General features: G+C 38.9%; 1 protein-coding gene across 1 annotated transcript; it reads right to left on the bottom strand.

The window, feature by feature from the left end:
• Positions 1–7,403: 7,403 nt before the first annotated feature.
• On the bottom strand, positions 7,404–22,727 carry LOC121340199 (carbonic anhydrase 3-like). The gene is made up of 7 exons (XM_041412779.1): positions 22,595–22,727; positions 21,540–21,737; positions 14,471–14,589; positions 13,524–13,616; positions 12,615–12,680; positions 11,645–11,800; positions 7,404–8,559 (listed from the first exon to the last, which is right to left on the bottom strand). Exons 1-7 carry the CDS (start codon positions 22,638–22,640, stop codon positions 8,440–8,442), a joined length of 798 nt encoding a protein of 265 aa, XP_041268713.1. The 5' UTR covers positions 22,641–22,727; the 3' UTR covers positions 7,404–8,439.
• Between the last annotated feature and the right edge of the window lie 1,287 nt (positions 22,728–24,014).

Raw genomic sequence — 24,014 nt, 5'->3', positions numbered from 1 at the left:
AGACTAATAGAAGGCATTATATACTTTTATACACTCAAGAAATGATCAGAAATTTTAACCTATTTCTATAATTTGCCAGTATCCGTATATTCTACCAGAAGGAGTGTAGCTGGTAATCTTTAGTGCAAGATTTTTCAGGAGACACACAGAATTTATATGCAAACATAAAAGCTACTTTTTCCGGAAAAGCACACCAATTCATGACTTTTTTTTTTTTTTTTTAATGCAGAAGGCTATAATGTATCAGATCTCAGTTCTAGCCTAGCTGGTAACAAGAAAGTAAATCCACATTCCTTACTTGCTACTTGCTGTGGAAAACCACTCAATGTAGAGCACCCCTGAAGAAACTAGGAACAGAAAAGCTAAGCCCCAGTGTTTCTAGAGGTGAAAATGTCTACTGTGTGTGTTATTGTTACTGAGAAACTATTTTCAACAAATGATCACAGGGTGGATATCCCTGAAATTCATTGCACCTTCAGAGCTCACTACTGCAGAGTGGAGCAGAAGAACACTCCTTGAAACCCTGAAATAGCTTTTCTACTTACACTGTCAGTGGGACTTTGCTCGGGAGAAAGGGGTTGGACCCAAACAATGGGTGCTAATATCTCAACTGTATTCACGAGGCAAACAGTTTTAAGTGCACACCTTGCCTAGACATACAGAACTTTAACTAAATATATATATAATATAAATATAGAATATTAACTGAATACAGATCCATTAACTAAAATTTATAACACCTTGAAAAATACAATTCCAATTCTAGTACATGAGATTATTTGCTATCAGATCCAAGATAAAGTTTCTTCTCATATATTTGTTGTTTACAGCTAAAAATCCAACAAATATTTGCTAAATACAGCTGCAGAAGTAAAAAAAAAATTAAATCAAAATAATTCTTCAAAGCAAACAGAGAAGCCTTCATGTCTGGACTGACAGCTGCTCTGGCCCCGAATGTTTCAAAAGCATGCAAGCTAATAAACCTACCCCATGCTCGAAATTTTGCTGTATTTCTTGATAGACCCAAGAAGCAACCATATAGTAAACTTTTTTTTTTTTCAAGTCAAACTAATAAAAGATGCAGAACAAAATTCTCTAAAAATTCTTCTTTAAAAAGTTTTGCTTGGACACTCTGCATATGTGAGCCTTGCAGCTGTCTGGCCAAAGAGTGTTCAGACATAAGATTTTTGCCAGCCAAGGTTCATATGCTATTAACTAGATCCTGGAGATTCTTTGTCCTCCAAGAGCTGAAGCTGGTGAGTTCCTGAAGAAAAATTTGAAATATTCAGGGGTCTAGAGTGAGAGGAGAAAAAAGGATGCTCAACTCTCTTAGCAGGACAGTTGTGATTTTCACATGGATATGAGACCCACCTCCCAGTCCCAGAGACACTGCATTTATAAGTGGTGCTTATCCTAAGTAATTGCTTGGGCCAAGAACCAGCAGAACTCTGCATGCCTTCTCCTAGGACTAGTTTCTGTATTCCAATGGAAAGACAGAAAGAAGAACCTGCCAAAGGCCATGAAGTACCTTAGTGGCTTGAGCCACTGGATTCCACTCCTTGACTGGATACTTTTGCAAGGCAAGACTAGTACCAGTGTTAGCCTCAGGGCTATGTTACACTCCATAATGTCACTGTGGGAAACTCATCCTGGCCTGGCTGGACAGAGCAAGGCACTGGGGAGACACTGAAGTATTTGAGGTGAAACCCATCAGCATCTCTTCCTATGTCTGCCAGAATAAACAAAGGGATAGATGTCAGTTATGTGACTTGTATGTAGGGCAAATATACACTTAATCTTCTAGTAAATCACCTTTTTTCACACAAAGATCATCAGTGATCCCTAGAAGAACAGCTGCTCAGACACATTGGGCCCTGGCCTCCGAAACCTCCCACACCAATGTCATGAGTAAAAAGCTATAAAAGAGTTGGTCTGCCAGATTGGAGGGTCAAATAGCAGCCTGGAAAGGCATGTAATAGGAAAGAGTGTAGCTACTGATATTCATTCCTCTTTCTTAATGGCCTTACACAGACGCAAATAGTCAGATTTTTTTTTAATTAAAAAGTAAAAAATAGGTGACCCTCACAAAAAGTTAATAATTCCAATCACACTTTCATATTGCTGAAATATGTGCTTCAGCTAAGAATTTGCACTGATTTTATTTTTATTATTAAAAAATATCTATATTGGAAAGTATCATCTCCTGAAACACTGACCTACAAAGAGCTGCCTACTATCAATCTCTTCTAAAGAGAATGGAAGAGATTTCCTTACAAGAGAACCAGGCAGAGGGGAGATGAGAGTGATTTAAAATCTCAGTAAAAAAGAACACTAATTTACTAGTTTCAAATAACAACCACTAAGCAAACCAAGCTCACTCTTTATTATATGTCATAAATTAAATGCATTATCTCATGCTTTGTGTTCAGCTCATATCTACAGAAATTGTATTATTACTGTCTTTATTCATAGATTTTAGTAAAACAGTAAGCCCACAGAAATAGTGTCTTTATCATCTTATGAGAGATAGAAAAATATTTGCAATCATGAAATTTCAGGTGGACAGGCTTGTATTTTTCTATTCTTTATAAAGGCCATTTTGATTTTTACTATCTGACCATTTTGCTTAGCAAAACAAAATGTTCTTTTGCATATCCATATGTGCATGTGTCTGGCAGTTGGCCCCTCCTTGTTTGAATCTATAGGTCAAATTTGGTAAAGTAAAAAATAATCTTCAAAGTTTTCTCTCCTGCAGGTGGCATGGAGCAGCCAAGAAGATGGGAGAAGACCCATCCATGCCCCCTCTGGGGAAGGGCTATGACTTTCCATGGGTTTGCTGCACAACCATTTCAAAGAGAACAGAGCAATCATTCCCACTGACAATTCTCACAGGTCACAGAGGCTTCTGAAATTTGTGTGTGATGGATTTTACCCTGACTCACTACAAAATGCGTTACTTACAGATGGAATAATAGTGTTAGCTTTCATTGAAGATGTCCAAAAAGCCAACCAATACCTAAGCAGTGAGGAAGTTTATAAGGGCTGGTTGGTCACTGTGGGCAAGCACTGACAGAGTGTTTACCTGTTTGTCTGTCTCTGGTTTTGCCTTTATCATTAAAAGGGCAAAATAAAGACATAACACTTCAAATTGTATACACAGGTAGCTACAGTTTTTCTCCTACTGTATCTGTGCAAGTATCTCTTCAACTACTCTTTCTGAAGCTTACAAATTACTTTGGAACTGCAACCTACTTTAACCAGTTTTAATAAAGACACTTAGGAATACCATTCTGCATGTCATTTTACTGTAGGATTAACATTAGCAGACAACCTACTTTAACCAGTTTTAATAAAGACACTTAGGAATACCGTTCTGCATGTGAACCAAAATAGTCAATTTAAGTAGAAACTAGATATGTCAAGGGTTCACATCTACTCGAAGCACTTTGCTTGTTTCAATAAATCCATCAAGGATTTAAAGTAGGAACTTATCTCATAAGGCACCTTGCAGAAGAAACATGATAGCAAAGGTCAGAGCATTTCAAGTAGGAACAGGACCACTGTTGAAAGGTTCATGGACTTTCAATTTATTAACTGACTTACCTCCTAGTATTCCTGGTCCAGATACAGTCATTAAAGCAAGAAGCTCCTTCTCAACTGACAGTATTTCCATGCCCTTCGCAGCATTTGAATGGGAATGAAAAAGTAATTTAGAGGTATTTTAAAGACTGGCTAAATGAACTCATGATTTTGAATGCCCCTCCTACATGTAATTTTTGTGGGAATGCAGAAGAAAGCAGTGGAACAGTAAATAAAGGAATACCAAGGATTACTTCCTTGAACAGAAGATGATGCCTAAGAACATAATTCTGTATAGTAATGCCAAGTAATAACATCCTAAGAAGTGTATTTTGAAGGCGTGGTAAGATTTAGTTCTAGAGAATAATAAAATCTAATTGAAGGATAGGTTGGAACTGCTACAACAGAAGCACAAACTGAAAAAAACCAAAGAACAACCAAGTCAGAAGGGCAACTCTGAAATTAAAGGGAGCAAAGAACCAAATACTATTTAGCAACAGCACAGGTGTTTAGAAAACATTGGGTACAAAGTCTGTTATTGCAACCATCTTAAAATCATCTGAGGATTTCAGTGTCTCATACCCTCACTGTTGCCATGTCCTTTCTCCAGCACCAGCAAACATAACCTTTCCACTGTCTGCTAACATAATTTTCTTGTTCTGTCCTTTGGATTGTGTCACCACCTCTATGACTCCTGGCTGTCTTTTTTTTGTCACATTAAACACACATAATTCACTTTGACTTTCAAGGCCATTCACGGACTTCTGTCTCTAGACCTGTTATCTGAAACTGGGAATCCAAGTGCCAGCTCTAGTCTCTGACCAGCAAGTGTGCTCTTAGGCTTCTAAGCAAGCATTTTCAAGCAAGACAAAGTGATTAATGGCCTCAGTGATCTAAGAAAGAAGCATACCTGCTCCAGACTAAGGAGTTCTTTTATTCTTGGAAAAGGAGGGAAAGGGAGCTGTTTCCTCTGCTGCTTTATTCTGGAAGACAGCTAGGTGTGGCAGGCAGCCAAACAAAGACAGGTTTGTTAAAAGCACACTAACTTCTCTAGAAGGATGCTTTTTCTCCTGAGTCTGAAATTAGCCATAGTTTCAGTCAAAATACTATCACACATTAACCAAAATCAGCGGCAGAATGTGTATTTATACAGCACATATGTTGTGTGTCTATATTGATACACACATATGTATACATATACACAGACAGACAGTAAGCTGTAAAAACACTGAGGCATAGGTCTGTTCAGTGGCAAAAAGGCTTTGAGGCAAGGGAACTAAACATTTTCCAAACCAAGCCAAACTTGATGCATCCTGATGACCATGACAAGGGATTTCCTGTATGTCCTTCCAGATGGGTGGTTTTCCCCAGCTGTTAGACTGGAGTTCAGCTCCAGTGAGCTGCCACTGCTGCCACACAGCTGGGCAACAGGACAGAGCATCTGTCCCAATAATTGTTTGTGATCCCAGATCTGAAACTTGAGCAAAACAATTCTGATTTCTTCTCATGGTATTAACAGCTCTGCATATAGGTTGCAAAATACTGTCTTATTTATTATTTTAACAAAGGGTATTAAGATCTGTTCATTTTCCTATAATTACTCTAATGAAATAGGCAATAGGCATAAATTTGGAAATAAATCAGATTTAATCAAGTTTCATCCTGTTCTAAAGGTTTGATGAGTAAATTCTTCAGAAATATCCAACACCTGAATTTTGACTCTGCTTCAACACTAAAACCTATGTATTTTTTTATATAAAATTTTAGTTTATATCTACCTCCTCTTACCCACCTCAGAGAGCTCCACAAAGTGAGACTGCAGGTTGATGGTCTCCTGCCCAGCTGCAGGCAGGTAACCCACAGATAACTTCTTGATCGGCATGTTTGGGCTAGAAAAAATGCTCCCAATGAGAAACATAACAAAGTGGACTCCCCACACATTTACCATGGTTATCTTTTAGTTTAATGAAGTTTAGAAGGGGAGATCCTACCTAAAGTTGATTGTGGAAGAACATAATCATATCTTTGGTGCTACTGCAGCTGCCAATTCATTCCACGGCACTTTCTTGCTCATGCTCAATCAAGACTGTCAGTGACATGGATGCAGGTACAGCCATACCATAAAATGTTTCAAGTTTTGGGAAGACTTGCAGCACCACAGAGCATGGCTATGTCATTTCTAACCACTGCAGTAGATGAAAAGTGGTTTGGAGATGGGGCTGCAAATGAGCTGTGCAGTGTGGCTGCATGTCTCATTTTTGTTTCAGAGGGGCTGCTCCTAATTAGCACTGATGTCGCCAAGTGTAGTGTAGGTACACATGGAAGCCAAATACAGTAGTAATTCATTGTGTTCTACCCCACCAAGATGAAAACTGTGTGTCTTTCCTTTTTACCAGGTAGTTCTGAAGCCAGTGCTCCCTATTCCTGAAGTGCAGAGTTAGACCACATAGTGGGAATGTGCAGGTAAGAAGTGAGGTATGACAGATGTTACTACTATGTGATCTGAATTCAGAAATACCAGTGATTAATTTTTCTTGTACTTGGGGAAAGCTGCAAAGCAAGGGGTAACCTCTGCAGAATAACAAAGAACACAGCCAGAGAGAGCAGGAAATTGCATGATATATGAGCACATTCTAAATGCTGACTCACAGCACCCTACATTTCTCCCAGCTGCCTTCAAAACTCTCCCTAAACACCTCACATATTCAGCTTACAGTGTGATTCACAAGGTCCCTGAAGCACCCCCACCACCATTCTTAAGCTTTTTATTTTCCTTCTACTCCTACTCTTTCCATTTTCCCCCTGATGCCTGATGTACCATTGTTTTCTAGATCTGTCATCATTACTTCCAGCAGTCCCTGAACATAGGGACAGGGTCTGTAAAACAACTGCCAAAAACCTTTTTCACACACTTCCTCCTATCTGCAGCTCTCCTGGGCCGAATTTAGTCTTATTTTTTACTAATTTTGAATACAGATAAAATGAAAACAACTGCATGGAAGAGTCAAATGAAACTTTTGAGAGATTACTTCAACTTTTAAGTTTCCAAGTTAATAAACATGGCTCTGGAGGATGAGGTTTACCTCACCTGCATTTATAGCACCCAGACAGCTCCTTTGCAAAGCATGACTGGGAAACCACCATATCATTAAAACCCCATAAGATTACATGTTCCAGATTTGCAGTACCATGAATTGCAGGGAAAAAAAAGCGCCTGCTCTAGGATATGCAATTCAGTTTAATACAGCACTCTGTAAAACAACCTACCTTGTAACTAACAACAAACGAAGCATTTTGGAAAATCAATTTTTGCTTCAATTTTCCTTTTTGTAATGAAGGAACATTACCCCTCTCCCATCAGCAAGCTCAGCAACGTCCTCCTGCCCCTTAACATGGCAGCCAAGAATCCAGGCACTGCCAGAGCAGCACCTCCTTTGTATTTCCTGAGCTCGATGGTAAATTACCTTTCGGTTCAGTGAGTTTGGATACAGACTGAACTTTTCCACTCTGCAATCAACTTGTGAAGTTGATTCATATGATGTTTCAAGAAAGTCCTTGTCAGAATAGAGATGATCTCACTAAAAGAATGGATGTGAACATCTCAAGGATGTGGCTATTTAGGTGTCATGTGAAATCAGTACTCTTGTAGTTCATATATCTGAAAAAGATACTACGCATTGTCAGTTTCTATCAAGATATAATACAGAGGACATTGACACGTCTTTCTTTAAAATTCTGTTACTTTTACATGTTTCTAAATAGTAAAAAAACTACAGAACAAAAAAATATTAAGTAAATGTGTTTATTATTATTGGATTTTTTAATGCAGAAATAGTGTTATTTCAATTAGAGGCTTACAACCCTGTTTCATTGTTCTTTGTGCCAAAACAAGAGACAAGAACACATTGGTCAATTGCATTTTGATTAAGAGTCCAACTGTGGTTTCAGATGTTTATGCACAAACTTCATTGACAGCAGGATTGATTACATTTGTACATGAAATGAGAATTTGTCTCAAAAATAATTAAAAAGACTAAGGACTCTTCTTATTTTAACACCCTTTTTACACAGAAAAGCCATTTGCATACATGAATAAAATATATACGAAGGATACAAAGACCAACTTCACAAAATTTATGTCACCTTGACTGCTACAATATTAAAATGGAAATTAGTCTTTTAATAAAGAGAACCAGTTGTGACACAAAAAGAAATAGCTCTTCCCCCTTCCCATAGTTTTAACTACATATAACTCGGTGAATACAATTTTCAGAACAGACCTCTGTTTCACCTGTCCATTGTTTTAAGAAAGTAAAAGTTTAGCCCTTTATCAGTGATTGTAACACAAATTTCCTATCCTTTCATATTTTACGTACCAAAGACCAAAAGAGTTTATAATTTTCAAGAATGCCTTGTGGATTAACTGATGCAGCTCAGAGCTGGATATGGGTAATTCTGAAAATATCTACTGAAAAATATGTCTTTAATGGTGAAAACAATTACTTCTCTTAACTGAAACCTCTTTAGCATGCAATCAAACAAGCATCAAGGGACATGTGCACAACAGGAAATTGTCTTGTAATTATTAGTAGCATCTTCCTTCTTCCTTTGAACTATTAACAAAAGCTAATGTTAAAGCAGCTATGAAGAACCAAATAGATTCTCTACTTCCATTTTAACAGTAGGATTTACCTAAATAAATGTAATCCTCTGAAAGTGAAATTCTCATTCCACAACTCAAGTTTCAGCCTCCAGACCTACAGCTGGAGATCTGTGTAAATGCAGCAAAGGACGCAAAACAAAACCACCTCTTATTTCTAGAGGTTGCCTCTCTCAGAGCCACCCAACAGGAGCCAGGTCCTAGAGGAACGACGCGCTCACCATCCTGAAATACCGCGGCTGAGTCGGGCGCCAGTTATCAACCAAGGGGTGATCGGGTTCGTTCTCGGCATTCTTGGAGAGACTGCGGAGCTTTGCCATCTGCAGAAGAGCAAAAACTGAAGTGTCTTTATGGAAATCCTTTGGGATCAAATCCACAGCCCAACAATTAAACTAAGGAGGCTGGTCGAGCTAGGGAAACAAGTCTCCTTCAAAGTTGTGAAGATGTCCTTCACCCCACCACCACAAGAACCGTTCTCTGTTCTTTTCCTAGCAGTGATATTCTTATGAATAATCAAAATAGAAAAATGGGTCCTAGTTGAACAGCATTGTGAAAGATAGTGTCATTTAGATCCTCTCTACAGAACTGTGTACAGACACAGAAACTGTGGGAAGCACTCAGAAAATGTGAATACAGCAGCACATGCTGTTAATCAACCTCTCCTACTCTAACCCTGCCTTAGTGCCTGATTGTTAAGAATCCTCTAGAATGACAATGTTTTAAAGCTGAAATATAAACTAATCGTTCATTTCCATGGGAGGTCTGCAGCAGAGGATACATTTTGCTGCAGTGGCACAAGAAGTTCCTTATTGGTAACAGGAATTGGAATTTAAATCTGGATAAAGACTTGGTCAAGGTTTCAAATGGTTTGTAAACAAGGTCTACAGCTTGACTCTCCTTGGCCATACCAAGGTATGTTTCCTTTTTGGAGGGATGACCTATGAAGAGTTCTGCCCATACTCATCAAAACTGTTTAATACTCTTTCTCTACTGCTTTCTATTTTCCAAGGATGCAACATGTATACAGACACCCTATATTCATTTATCACCACCACGCACTGCACTAGACCCAAAGCACATCAGCTGTGATTCAGACACTTGAACCTGTCCCTGTTTGAATGACTTACCATGAAAAGCACACACACATTTCCCATGTGTAACTTGAAAACGTCACCCCACGCAGGGCACGCATCACCTTTGTTCGACAGGAGCTCCCATACACTGACATATCTACTTTTCAGTACAGACTTCAAGGCCAATGCAAGCAGAACTTCTGCCTAGGTTGTCAAACCTGGGTTCCCTGTGATTAAACTTGTTCCAGTTTATGGACTGAGCTAGCTTGGGCATCTCAACATTACTCTTCACTGAACAGTTCAGAGAAGCCAGGCATCCTAGTCAGCCTGAACAATGATGAGATCACATTTACAATCAGCATAACATGCATCCGATGGATTAATATTCTGAAATTAAATTTCATATTTCAGATGAAGAATAATTTGTACAGGAAGATATGAAAACTATTCATCAGTTTTGTTAAAACTGATAAATTACTACTGGAGAAGAGTGCTGGACTTTATTATTTGTGGAAGATCTGCTCTACTCAGTAAAAAACCAGTATGTGTTCAGGCTACGATTACATAAAGATGAAAAAATTAGTCTGCAATTAGACAGAGTTATTCCACAGCTAAATTCCTGTTCTTTCATTAAAAGTAATCTGAGCAGCTAGGCCACCCACACTATATCTCCCTGGGATTTCTAGTGAATTGATTTTCCTGCATTGCACTGATTTGCAGCGACTGCACTTCCCCTTGTGGCTAATATATGGTTACCATCTGGCTGCAAAAGCATCCAAGAAATCCACTGCAAATGCACACACACTTAAAATAATCACTATTAATGAGGCTGCCATGGTACTACACTGTCTAGGATTAGAAATAATTGGCAGCACAATCCTCTTATGAATATATTATTTAGAGTGCAGGCACTCTGGAGTGAGGGAAGTATTTCTATTGTATTTCTAGACAATAACACACACACACTGCCAATTCTGCCTGAAAAGCATCTACCTCAGGGTAAGAGCCAATGTCTCGTCTCTGTAGTAATTTCATCTTTAACTTAAATGCTCCATTTTTTCTACAGGAGGAATAGTTAAAGAACAGTCTGTATGTTTCCCAAAACTCACTAATTTTAGAACAACTGAGAAAAAGATCACGACCCAAATACAACTGTAGTCAAAAAGTCTTTTCATGAAGCTGGATTAATAATGTAATTAGTTATTTCTTTAAAAATGCATTTTAAATCAGAGATGCTCAATAATGACTACACTTTTCCTAATACAATCTGTAGCTGATCTTCTGTAATATAAACATCTAAGATCATTCATTTTGTGGAAATCAGTCAGACCATATTTGTATTTTTCACAGAAGTACCCACTTTAAAATAGCCTCCATATCTTAGTTTTTGGATGGACAAGGAAAGAGAAGGCAGAGCAATTCAATGAGCTCTGAAAATTAAGCTGTAAGTTATATGAACACATGACCATATTTCATCTATTGCTAGCTAAGTTTCTCATCATACCTGAGTTGTATTGCTTAAAAGATAAAGAGCCACTTAAATACAAAGTACTAGAAAATAAAAATATTTCCTTTTTGTCGTAACGTACACATCAGTGAATACGGTAAACACAGTATCATCTTGAAAACTTAAAATGAGAAGTTATGTGTCTAATTATAATACTCGTATTATATATATGTCCCTTGATTAATATTCATGTGCTTTGTATCCTGGAGCCTTGAAATTTGTGGTATTGCATCATTATAGTCTGCTGACTAGAGGAATAACTCCAGGTCAGAAAACTGACTTGTGTGGTAAGAGTAGAATTATAGGCTGAAATGTGCTGAAAGAGGGCATTCAAATTCCTGAGAGTGGATTGGGGGGTAAATTAGGAGAGGAATTAACAAGAAATACTTCTTTACAGTAAGTGACCAAAGAAGTTTTTGATATTAACAATACATTATAGTTAACTGATGTTGCTGCAGTTTGTGAAAATTTAGCTGGTGCATACTTCCAGCTTCCAGAAACGGGTATCAAGCATGTAATTCAACACTTCCAACTTGCACTCCCATCTGCAGTTCAGGGCAGGCAGAGTCATCAATCCCATTATATTTCTATTCTGATAAATGACGTTTTTGAAAGAAAACTCTGACTATCTACACTGCTGTATGTTTTTACTGATTTAAAAAGCTCTCTGATATCTGTGCGCTGAACTACCATGGTGTTGGATGTGGGGCAGTTCTTCACTCCTCTTTTAATCCTGTAATTTCTCACAAATCCAGGGACTGTTTTCCATGTCGAAAGAATAAATTCAGGTCATTGCATGTAAAAAAAATGAAGGGCGGAGTTTACCTGGTCTGAACTGACTATGATGGGCTCTCTAAGAATAATCCAGGTAACACACTCTTCGCAAGGTGGAGTAGTGACAGATCCATGGTATGTCCAGTAGTCATGGGATTTAGGGAAAAGAATTGAAGGATCAAAGTTTGGAAAAGGAGCATTTTTCCCCTTTAAAACAAAAACACAACAAAACAAAACAGAAAACTCTTCAACAAATCTAGCCAAGATTAGTTTGCAGCTCTGTTATTTTAAGAAACAGGGAGTGACTCAGATACTGCACATGAGGAAAGTAAGCACAGATCTACAGGAAATATAATGATGCAGTGAGACATGGGGACTGAATGACCCTCACAGATGGGCCCAGAGAAGCATGACAAAACAGAAAACTCCATGATGCTGCTTCTTGTACCTCAGCTAACTCATGTGAAGCGACGTCCAGTACCAATGTGTTTCACTCATTTCTGTGCAGAAATACTCCTCCTTCTGGCCTCCTTTCTTATGGGAATTCTTTCTATCTATTGAGTATTTCGTTAGGTCACCATATAACAAAGTGAGACAGGTACTACTTTTATAATATTTTATAATAACAAGCAAGACAGCCTATGAAATTTATCACATAATGTTATCTAAGACACAAATGTCTAGTCAGTGGTATTTCCAGAGATCCATTAGGCAGCATATTAAGACCAAATGGACCAATTTATAAATATGCCTTTTATTTGGCACTGCCACTGAGGCAATAAGGTTCCATGCCTATTTTTTAGGTGATCAAAGACTGGGTAAATTGCTCATTTTTGCCAAACTCATATGTCCTGCTAAAGTCAAAGAAGGCTCATACATAAATGGAAGAAAGGACTTTTAATGTTAAGGAAAAGCTACCCATGGTTTTATTCCCAAATATATTCTAGAAATGTTGCAGAGCAGAATCTGGAAACTAGGAAGTCAGACAATCTTCCTATACAGAAAAGCTTAACATCATTACCTTTGTTTTGATAGCATTTATTTCTTCAAGAATTCTCTTCATCTCTGGTTTGGGAGTTTCCCCAACCTGTAAAGAACAAAGTGTAAGCTAAGCAAGGAGTTCTGTTCGACCAGGCTTCTTTTTTCTCCTATGTTTCTATATGAGCATCTATCAACTGTAAAACTATGAGCATCTATCTAAACATCTATCAACTATAAAATTATAATGCATTAACTCAATCTATCACCCCCACCATCTTGGTAAGCTATGTCTTCTGTCTGTTACCTCTGCCTGTACCCTAACAGATATTATGATACAAAGTGGGACATTTAATCAGTACAGAAATTTTAGCATAACAGGTAATTTCACAACACAGATTTCATGGTAGACATATTGCTTGCAATTTCTGATCTCAAAAAAGACATCCAGATTTCTATCTCTTGTTCTGTATCTAGTGAATATTAATTAAACAACAGAGAGCAACAGCTAATATTTCAGGCTAAGGCTGCATGCCCCTAAAAGGATTTTCAAAAAACGACGAGTAATATGTATTGCCTGTGAGATAGTTTTGTTTGAGAGAAAGTTCATGAAAAATCTAGAAGAGATGCATGTCCTTGAAATCTGTCCTCAGTTACCAAAAGACAGCTGACTGCTGTTGGTCAGAGGTCCACTTCTGACACATGCCCCCATTCCATGAGCCACATAGTGACACAATAGCTGCAGGGACAAGTGTGTGTAGTTTTGGATACCACTAGAGATAATGTGACTCATGCTCTGTAACTTGAAAGGGATACATTACTGAAAGTCAACCCCTTCAATGTGGCAGGATCCCTAGAAAATATACCCACCAGAGTTCTGCTTTTGTTTAACCTTCTAAGAATAGAAACTTCATAGTGTCAATGCAAAGAAGGGTTGCATGCTTCTACTTACTTGCAAAAATATGGCCAAAACAGCAATCCCATCAGTTCTTCTCTTAGCATCAAGGTAATTACTGTATTTGGGATTCCAGTGTAATAAATGTAGCTTGAAACAAAGAAAAACACATTAAAAAAATCCCGTTATTCAACAGCAAGCCATTAGAAGGCTGAACTTAAAGTTCTTCACATAACTGTGTGAGTTTGAGGCAACAAGGAATGATACTGAGGCCTTCCAAAAAAGGGAGAAGAGAAAGGGACAGCAAAGTCATCTATTACTTATATCTAATAGCATAATTATACTATTTAATAGCATATTTATACTATTTTTAAAATAAACTAAAAATATATGAATAAGAAATTGAAAAAAAAAAAACCTGTAATCTCATGTTAAAGCTGACGAAAAGTTGATGATGTAATCAGGTAGACCATGCAGTTCAGACATCATCTACTGATATGTGACTCATCTCCATCTGGCATTCAAATTACAGCAATTCTACCAAAGAATCCTTATGAATGTCATTCATGTGTATTATTAGTCTGCATTTATCATTTTCTTTACAATCCTAAGGTGCTAAAGGACCAAGGTAATTCATTCTTCCCACTCCTTTCTATAACTGCAATTTTATACTTCTACTATAATTCTCTATTTTCAGAATACTGTTTTAGTAAGTTTGGATTGCATCTGAGCAATTCAGTCTTGCTGTGCTGTTTCACACCATACTGGTTTGAGAAAATGGAAAACTTTGTTTCACACAGAATTTTTCTCTTCTCTTGCTGTAAGAATGACTTCAACCTGATTTATGTTTATAAGAATCAATGGGAGTAAGAATAAAAAGGCACAGATAAAAAACATAAAGAATTCCGAGAAAAACAGAGAAATTACAAATTTTGTCCCACCAGAACAATAGTGTCAAATTTTATTTAACACCCTGTTTTAAAGCAAGAAGTGGTGAGTCTTACCTCTCCTGCATACCTCACTCCATTCACAACATGCTCCGAGCCGTGGTCGTCTGACGAGCCCCAGTGGAAGTGCAGCTGCCGCAGCCTGTAGACTCCTGGAAGTGGCCCACCTCTCAGCACTGCAATTGATAATCTGCAACAGCATCAGACTCAAGGATCTCCCAATTCTTTTAAACAAAATACATATGTATCTGCAATATTTACTCATGTATTTACATATTTGCTGTACAGATGCCCTATGTTCTGAAAATCTGCACTGATTTTACCACACATCAGGCAACCACTTTCAGCCATACACACCTACAGGCAGAGGAGAACTTTTGTGTCTAGGCTTCCATTACAGTCACAGAGATCACTGATTTAATTCAGCTGCACGAATGTGCACCTAGTACTTTGTGGAATAGTCCAGAGACATCTGGACAGGACTGAGAGATCTGGTCCAGGATCTGTGGAAGAACTGTACATTCTAAACCAATACCTGGAGGCAAGGAGAAATAGATTAGGTTATCAAACACGTCACAGGATGCTTGTGTTTGGGTAACCTAAGTAACCCCTAATCAGAACAGTCAGGCCTCTAGAGTAATTCTTCTTGCTTAAAGTAGACACTCAACAGACAGTGACCTGAATTGCTCTCTGGATTTCTTGAACTCCAACTCTGTTGCCTCAAATGGCAGTTTAGATATAACCCACCAACTTTTAAAATCCCACAATAAGACACCTAAATATAGAGGTCTTAATCTCCCCCTGAATTAAATCTAGGATTTACTGATGTGAAAGTACACAAATATAAACACAAGATCAACTACTGAAGTGCTAGATGATAAACAAATTCCCAGAAAACACTACAAAATTTTGTATTTTACTGCAGGCTATGACTTATTTGTTTAAAGAGTTATGAAATCACTGATGCTGCTTCTGCTCTAATAGCTGCTCCCTCCAGTTATGGAAGAGCAGAAAGAATACAGAAAATAAACCAGAAAAGCAAACACTGAGAATGCAAGCTATTTTCCTAAAGAAAAGTCCAGCCAGTGATGAATGACAGATAGTTTTCTAAATAATGTTACCATTTATAAATAATATTGTAAATGAAGGTGGTCTATTTGAAAGAACCAATGAAACAGAAAAACGTATTTACATTCACCAAATACTAGAAGATACTCAATTCTCATTCACTTTTTTTGAGAACAGAAGTTATAGCATTCCTATGATTTTCAGCAGTTTTTAAGAACTGGTCTTTATATGCCAGAGGAAAATATCCCTCAATCTGAAAATAATTAAATCCATGATCATCTCAAGAAATACAGCACTAAGAGCTGAGCAAGCTGTTTTTCTCAACAAATTCCTTTTACTTCTTCCCACAGACATTCATAATTGTGGTGAACACAAGTCAGAGTAAGAGTAGTAGCTGACAGAGCCATCAATTCTCCATTAAAATAGATCTGTAAGGCCAAGTAATCCTCTTTAAGGTAAAAGTATGTAATTATTTCCACTGATGGGCCATCAGCAGACATTTTTGATTGGGCATTAGGTGAAGCTCTGCACCATCTCATGCCAACACATTCCAGTTTTACTCATCTATAAATAGGCAGTAACTTTACCTAGCACACTTTAAGCAGAAAGAATGATGCAAACAACAGTTCCTGAAGGACAAAAAGGTATTTCCTTTTCTTTTAATTACAAGTGTGTAGTATTAAACATATAAACACAGAAAATAACAATGCAAGTAAATGAAACCTTCCTGCATTTTAAAAATGGAAAAAATAAACAAAATATTACAATAATTAAGTCCTCCAATATTTAAAACAATAAAAATCCCAAAAACTATGTCTGCATAGCTCAAAGTTAGTAAGGTTTTTTATTTATCAAGCATGTGCTTTGCAACTTAAATTCTAAACATATCTTTATCCTCTTGGGCTTCAATCCTATGCAAATAAAAATTCACAACCACATAACAGAAAAAGAATATTAAATAAAAGTTTATAAAAAAAGAGATAGCATCTTGACATAATTTTTCAGCAATGTTAGTATATATTATAAAAAGAATATTAAATAAAAGTTTATAAAAGAGATGGTATCTTGACATAATTTTTCAGCAATGCTAGTATATATTATTTACATGTAACAGGGAATTTTTCTGACTATTATTACAAAAAAAATGTTCACCTTAAGTATCTGAGAGTCATGTCAGAATTACCAATATGAACCTCCCTTAAACTTGCTGCCATTAAAGTAACATGGCCCAGGTGCAGGAATGCACAAACCAGCTCAGGAAGACAGGGGAGAGGCACCTTTTTGGTGCCTTATTGTTGCAAACTCTCATCCCATTGCTCAGTGACTGACTCTAAATGGGTTTGCACATCACCCTCAGTGACCCATCAGTGCCTGATACCAGATATAAAAATGTCAGTCTGTCTTGCCCAAATTCTGTGCCCCCACACATCCACAGCAAAGAATGATCTATCATGGAACAATCCTACATGGACACACACATGGACATCTGCTCTGGAAAAAAGCTCACCTTTTATTTCATCTGTCATCAGCTGAGCAGCATGAGACAAAATGGGCTAATAAAAGAACGGGCTTTTTTTCACTTTCAGTGCAATCACTAGGGCAAGTGTTGCACAGAAAGATGTAACTAAGGCAAGAAAACCCTGTCTCTCACTCTGTGACACAGCAAAATGAAGGTGTCATGCAGCTGAGTGGAGATGGCTACTCCAGTCACTTTACCTTAGCTAGCTGGGTGCCCTTGACAACAGGAAAGTGACAAGAAGCTTTTCAAATATGTGCATCCACTTGCTGAGCAGCTTCTGTTGGGGTCTGGTTGTTAATCTGTGCTAGTGTCAATTGTCATTTGCCCTCACTGAAAGTAAAACTGGCAAAGTTATGCCTACACAAACGTCTTCCCTGCTTGCTGTAAAGGTAGGTGAAAAAACCCACAGAGAACAAAGCAGACTCATGAGACCAGTTGTGTTTATAAACATGGCAAGGAATGACTGTTCTAGGAAGACTTATGATCTTTCATCCTGCCAAATCCATAAAATGAACTGGTAAACCCCAACGAAATTAAATTAGTAGTGTACTACTGTATGACAATTGAAAAGACACATTACCTTTGTTATGCTGCTTCATAACAGAAACTAAGAGTGCAGTACAGAAACCACAGCTGTTTCACATCAGTGTCACATTTTAAAAGTCATAAAAAAGCCTCTGCTCAGGAGATGATCTCTGTACTGAAACCATCCAGCTAACTGCAGGGATAAAATGTGTTTCCTAAAAGCTTTTGGAAGTCATATTTCAGTTCTCAATGAAATATTCTTTAAGCAAGCACTGAACAGATATGCAGCAGGATTACGCTTGTTTGTACTCTTTTAGGGACAGACAGAGAAAGAGAAGTGTCAGACAGAAGTCTGTCAGCCTGCCACCCACCCTCACCTACACTGTGACACATCTTTGCCAGTTTTGTGCTCCCAGATCACAGCCTGTTCATCAGTCAGCTCCCAAATCATCCTCATTTGTGATCTGTGTGGCTGCCCCACCTCCAGGGGCAGAAAAATGACAGTCCTCTGTGTAGCTGTAGCCTCAGCAGGTCCTTGAATTAAAAGTCAAGCACTTTTAATTCTAACAATGGAAATTCCAAGTTAACAGAAATTCAAATCCTAAATTCCTGTACCCAAGTACAGGAGTTCTCAATACCTTAATGCAGACATGACAAATGACAGATGTGTTGTTATACTGAAGGAAGAATTTTAACTTTGCTGCCTTTTGCCTAATGCAGTACAGCCATTGAGTGGTACTACGACTACAGAAGTAGTGATGCTATCTTTGTAACAGCTACTGATTTTTTCCAGTGTAAAATCAGCAGACAAAATGTTAAGTAACATTTTGCAGGAATCAACTAAAACTGGAGTGTCTATGGACAGACTTCCCCCTGGTTTAAAGTTACCGGGGTTTTTCCTCACTCTAATAACCAGTGAAAAAATTAATGTTTTATTTACCAGAAGTTGATAATCAAAATTTCATTTGCAAAAATAAATGAGATTTCCCACAAAGGGGTGTTTGAAGAAATGCTGGCCACAAGCCCTAATCATGCTAAAAGAGCTGATTAGCAACAAGCTCCGACTTCTTAAAGTAACTGTCTCTATATTTTTTTTTTTTTTGTTACATCATCCACTTTCAAAGCCACACATTTCTTTGATAGGAAACAGTCTGAAAACAGCATCAAGGCAAGCCTGTAAGAATGTGTGCCTGCACTGAGGTACTCAAACCCTTCAATGTCACCCATCTGAAAGCCAGTAAAAGAAGAAGTAGGAATCTGTTTGGTTGATGAACATCTATAGGAAGTTCCAACAAAAACAACAAACAAAGAGGGAAGATGAAGGCAGGTATCCATGTGACCCTAATGTATCTCTATCCAGCTGCTCTGTCTGGGTTCCATCACCAGACTTTTGTATTTTACTGTTTCTCAAACAATCAAAGACTCTGGTGTAACCATCTAACCAAGATATTACAACAATAGCCAGAGTCATTAACTGTAGGGAAGTTATATATCCCAAAGAGCATCATGACAATAGTCCCACCAGCCAGAAGCTCTCAGGACACTTCTCTGATATGAATATTTTATGAATTTTAGAAATAAATGGATTCTGATAGTGGAAATAAGATGCCAGCCCTAATTCAAACCAAAAATGGGTCACTGCTGGATCTAAAAGTATCTGAACTGCCAATCAGGCCAAAGAACCATAGCAGTGTTAAGCTGCCAAAGTACATTCTGATAGTGGAAATAAGATGCCAGCCCTAATTCAAACCAAAAATGGGTCACTGCCGGATCTAAAAGTATCTGAACTGCCAATCAGGCCAAGAACCTTAGCAGTGTTAGGCTGCCAAGTTCTGGTGTGTTTTACTGAGCCCAGCTACCTAGAAGGTTTGATTTCAGCTCCCAGTTCTTTCCTTAATTTTCAGACTCCAGCCCCCACCTGCAATCATTTTACAGTGCATAAGGTCCATCTACATGGATACAGTAAGACAGAAAACTGAATCCAAAAGAATCCATTAACTTGTATGCATAGGCAGCAGAGGCACGATACTGCTCCGACAGCAACTTCATCTGTCAGCAAAGTCAGCAAAGCTTCCCATTTTGTAGCAGATTCTCAAAGTCAATCAGACTTTATAAACAGCTGGAAAGAAATTCTCCAATTCCTTCCACTAGGCTAACCCTAAAGATAAAAGTAATAAGGCCTTTTTCAACATAATACCTGAATTACATTGGATGACACTCTAATTGCTTGAATTTAAGAAACTGTCCTCAGCTGTGAATTCTCCAAGTGTTCTTGGCAGGATACACAATGGATGTAAAACTTGGAGACATCCAAAGTAATTGATTTTATTACTCACCTTGGCAATTTATTCAGCAATCTATTTTATCCAAACTAATGAAAATGTAGACAGAAGTACAGATATTGGTATGACCACTATAACTGAAAAAAGTCAGGAAAATAAATGTTTAGTTTTCTGGTTAACTCACAAATAATTCAGATAGACAGAGTGATAGAGACATACACAGACATAGAGAGAATGAGTACCTTTGTCCAAAGGAATAAAAGCTTAATTCCTATGATTGCTATTGCATATGTATGTTTTGTGCAGCTGGTGGTTCTTTTACATAAAAAATAAGCCATTGTACATATCCTAAAAAACTTAAAATGTATTCAAGTCAGTAGGAGTATGCACAGTGGAATTCGTCCTGCAATTAGCATTATATCAGAGAAAGAACACCACCCACAGACTCTGCAGGCAATGGTATAACAAAGGAGACATAACAACAAACACTAAATGTTTCTTGACTTCAAAGAGTTGAGATATACACCTACTTTTTTTGCAGTGAGTCACTTTTTATTTCTGAGATCAAAACACAACAGTTACTGAGCAGTTCATCTGAAAAAAATTCAGAACATTCTGAAACTTTCTGCTCTTTGTGGTGATTGTTGCATCCATGCTGTAGATTGCTGTGCCTGGATACTCCCTCCCATTCAAAATCTGAGTTATTTTCACAATACTTACACTTCTATTTTTATGCAGAAGATGCAACTATTGGTATATCTGATGCTGTTCTAACAAATAACAACAGATGGTACAAAATGGTAATAGTCATGGAGACCTCATATGTAGCCACAGCTACATTTCTTTACTTGTGTGTCATTTTATCTGACATTAATAATATTTTTCTTCAAATAACATTGAAAATTTCCACTTTTCTAGAAAAGTTACAGTTTTGAGTTTTGATAGTATATTAACTAGTCCAGTGTACATACATTTTGATCCTCAGTTTCATGAAACACAAACAATTAGTTAAAAATCCATTAAATTAAATCAAATCTATGTCCATATATACTTCATATGAAACAATCTATTAATAAGATTTCTCATAGTAATTAGAGCTGTCAGTCCTAGTCATATAGAAAGTGTAAGTTTTAATGCAGGTAAGAAATAAGTATGTACACTCTATGCTGTCATAACTGCAAGTGAATAAAAGGTGACACAATTAAATTTATCAGCCCTATAATCTTCATTAAGTCAAAACCTCATTAATGTCAAAAAGTCGATTAAATACTGTGACATTGTGGCAACATCTGGCTTGTTACTTCATTTATCACAAATTACATGGACAGAGTTTTTAAATATTGTAATTTAAGATGTTCTGCAGGGCATCTCAAATAGGTAAAACAGAATTCAGTTCTCACAGATAAAGCCTGGGCCTCCTTCATCCTGAACAGCAACACAACTGCAATGACTTTCTGCAGCCCCATAAATTTATCTTACACCTTAATTCACCCTGTACGAAGTTTCTTTGTGGCTCTCTCCATTCCCTGGGATTTTACCGATGAACTTTAAAAGGAGTCCCAGACTTTACCAGCAGCAGCACAGGGTACCCAGTCAGAGAAAACTGTACATCACACACAGGCAGTACACAGCACCCTTCCGAGAGCCTGAACATTCAGAGCAGGCTCTTCCATGCAAATTGAGAAACAGTCACTTACATATAATGACAATTAGAGATGAAAACAAAACCGACCTGATCTATCGAATGAATCATCAAATACAACTCTGCAGGTTTTCCCATTATTGAGGATGGTCTTAGCTGCACCAGGATCATAACTAGCAAACCATGGTAGTAGAGAACTGTCATAATGCACCTCTTTGTTATTGATTTCAATCGGTGACTGATGGCGTCCTTTCGCAAAAGGGTAATTTTTGTGCCACTGATCTGGTCCTACAAAAAAGTACAGAGAAGTATCAGGAAAATCTTTTCCAGAGAGATACAAATTATACTTGTTACAATTAACACAAGCTTAGCTTTGCTGAAGTATAGAGCATCATTTAAGTGCATTAATTGCCCAGTTGTAATTCATGCTCTGTCAAGAGTTTCACTGTATAAAAAGCAACCAGATTGATTTCTAGCTGGAATACTGGATATTTTAAGTCCTTCAACTGAACCTAAACTCTTATAGCAACCTCAAGACTGACTACTAGGAGAGTGATAATATGCCAAGGAAGAAAACCAGAGGTGTATACTCCAAGTCCAGCAGTGGCTAGTATGATGGGATATACCCAAATGATTAAAATATGGCACCATGTAATCACATGGAACGAGAAAAGGCCACTGATTCCTGGACATGCCAAGAATTTGAAATGTGGATTTAATTATCATCACGGTTTCACCAAGAAGTTCAGGTGGAAAAGGCCTGACCAATGCTGAACTGTTCTTCCTGCAGCAGAGAGAACAGGAACACTAGACCACCAACACCCCAACCTCTCCAGGCAGGCGGGGTCTGCACTGCTCTTCCTGCATTAGACCTGGCTTAAATTGGACATATTGCTATGTCCAATTTTAATTTACATTAACAGTAGGAAAACTGACTTTATTTAACTCAAAGACCCCCTGCCATTGCCTCTCCTTCTGCCGCCTTCGCCTCTTTCGTGCCTGCGAGCGACAACCGAGCGGCCTCGGCCCCGCCACCTGCAGAGCCCCGGGCCAGTGTCCCCGCCAAGCTCCCTCGGGAAGCGGGGCCCCGTTTCGCCCGGGTTTCGGTGCCGGGAGGAGCGGGCCGGGCGCGGCCCCCTGCTCACCGTTGTCGCTGTCGTAGCCCCAGGGGTAGTAGTTGGGGTTGATCATGGTGCGGTGCCGGCGCCGCGCCCCAGCCTCCGCCGGCGGCTCTGGCAGGACGGGGGCCTCGCCTCACGGCGGCTTTTTATAGACTCCCGCCAAATCCATGCCCGTCCCCGCCGCCCGAGGGCCGGGAGGGCCCCGGGAGCCGGGGGCGGGGAGAGCGGCGCTGCCTCGGACCGCCCGCCCCGCGGCCGCTGTTCCCCGGGAATGCGGAGGAAGGAGCCGGCGGGACAGTGCCGGGAATGCCCAGCGAGGGAAAGGGGCTGCCACCGCCTGCCTCGGCGCCGAGGAGCTGGAAATATAGAAAAGCACGAATGTCCAGCACTAGGCACAGGCAGTGTAGGAACAGTTTTCAAATTCAAGTGACATAGGTGCGCATCCATGGGCGGACGCGCAGCCAGATCAGCCAGGGAGCTTTAGCCGGGCTGGCTGCTGGATGAATGTGCAGGTTCAGGCAGGCTGGCGGGGCTTTTTATGGCTGTTTGTAGAAAGCCTCTTTTGGCGTGAGGCCTGTCCGGTTCGGAGGGGCTGGGTGTCTCCCCAGACCGCGCTGGAGCCGTGTTTCCCTCCTGGGTGCGTGGCACAGCCCTGATCCAGGAGCCAGCAGGGGGTGAGAGGATGACTCCAACAGCGTTTGTGCAAATGGCTATCACAGGTTCACACCCTTCCCTAGGAAATTCCCGTGTATTCGCCTGGGTTCCAGCGCTGCTCCCTGCTGTGCGGTCTCCCGTTGCCTTCATAAACAGCTTCCCTGCAAAAATTCGGTGGCATTAATTGCTCCAGCTTTTAAAAAGGTGCTGCTTCCTCTACTGCAATGTTTCTTGGTAAATGGAAATCATTAAGCTAGCTGAAGATCCAGTTCCCGCCAGCTCCAGATAAAATCGTTATTATCAAATTAAGCACAGGATTTGTTTGTTTTGCTTCAGCTTTAATTCTCCTTTCATTTAGCAGGGTGTTATGCATCAGATTGCACTTAAAATTGTAAGCATACTTGCTAGCAGGCATGTGTTCCTTATGTGACACACAGAAATCAAATTACTTCTAAAAATATTTGTTATTCTGACACACAGAGAATTGCCAGATGAGATAAAAGACAGAGGTTAGCACCAATGGTGTAAAATGGATGAGGGGCTGACTAAGTAGAAGACAAAACACTAGATTGAAAGACGAATTACTGTGATTTAAATTTTGGGAGACTTTGTGTACAAGAAGGATTGAGTTTATTTTACTTGCTAGTAATGAACTGAGGTAAAAAAGTACAAGTTGGTTGAAGAAAAATGCAAATGGCATTGGATGGAAGAGTCATAGTGCAGAAAAATTCAGTATCCCTGAATGTTGTGTAAACTACAGTGGGTGATACTTAGTAGCTGAAGGTGCCAC

This window comes from Onychostruthus taczanowskii, unplaced genomic scaffold, assembly GCF_017590055.1.
Source record: "Onychostruthus taczanowskii isolate IOZ18803 unplaced genomic scaffold, ASM1759005v1 scaffold4, whole genome shotgun sequence".
NCBI lineage: Eukaryota > Metazoa > Chordata > Aves > Passeriformes > Passeridae > Onychostruthus > Onychostruthus taczanowskii.
The sequence above is the reverse complement of the archived record's forward strand: the minus strand, read 5'-3'. Positions and strand labels throughout refer to the sequence as shown.

What these genes read in the sequence shown, in the direction of transcription:
- LOC121340199 (XM_041412779.1), bottom strand. Translation starts at nt 22,640, where the DNA reads ATGATCAACCCCAACTACTACCCCTGGGGCTACGACAGCGACAACG. An exon ending in TTTTGGCCATATTTTTGCAA is followed by an intron (nt 12,681 to 13,523) that starts GTAAGTAGAAGC and finishes TGTTCTTTACAG; the next exon opens with GTTGGGGAAACTCCCAAACC. An exon ending in TCATAGTCAGTTCAGACCAG is followed by an intron (nt 8,560 to 11,644) that starts GTAAACTCCGCC and finishes GCTCTTCTGCAG; the next exon opens with ATGGCAAAGCTCCGCAGTCT.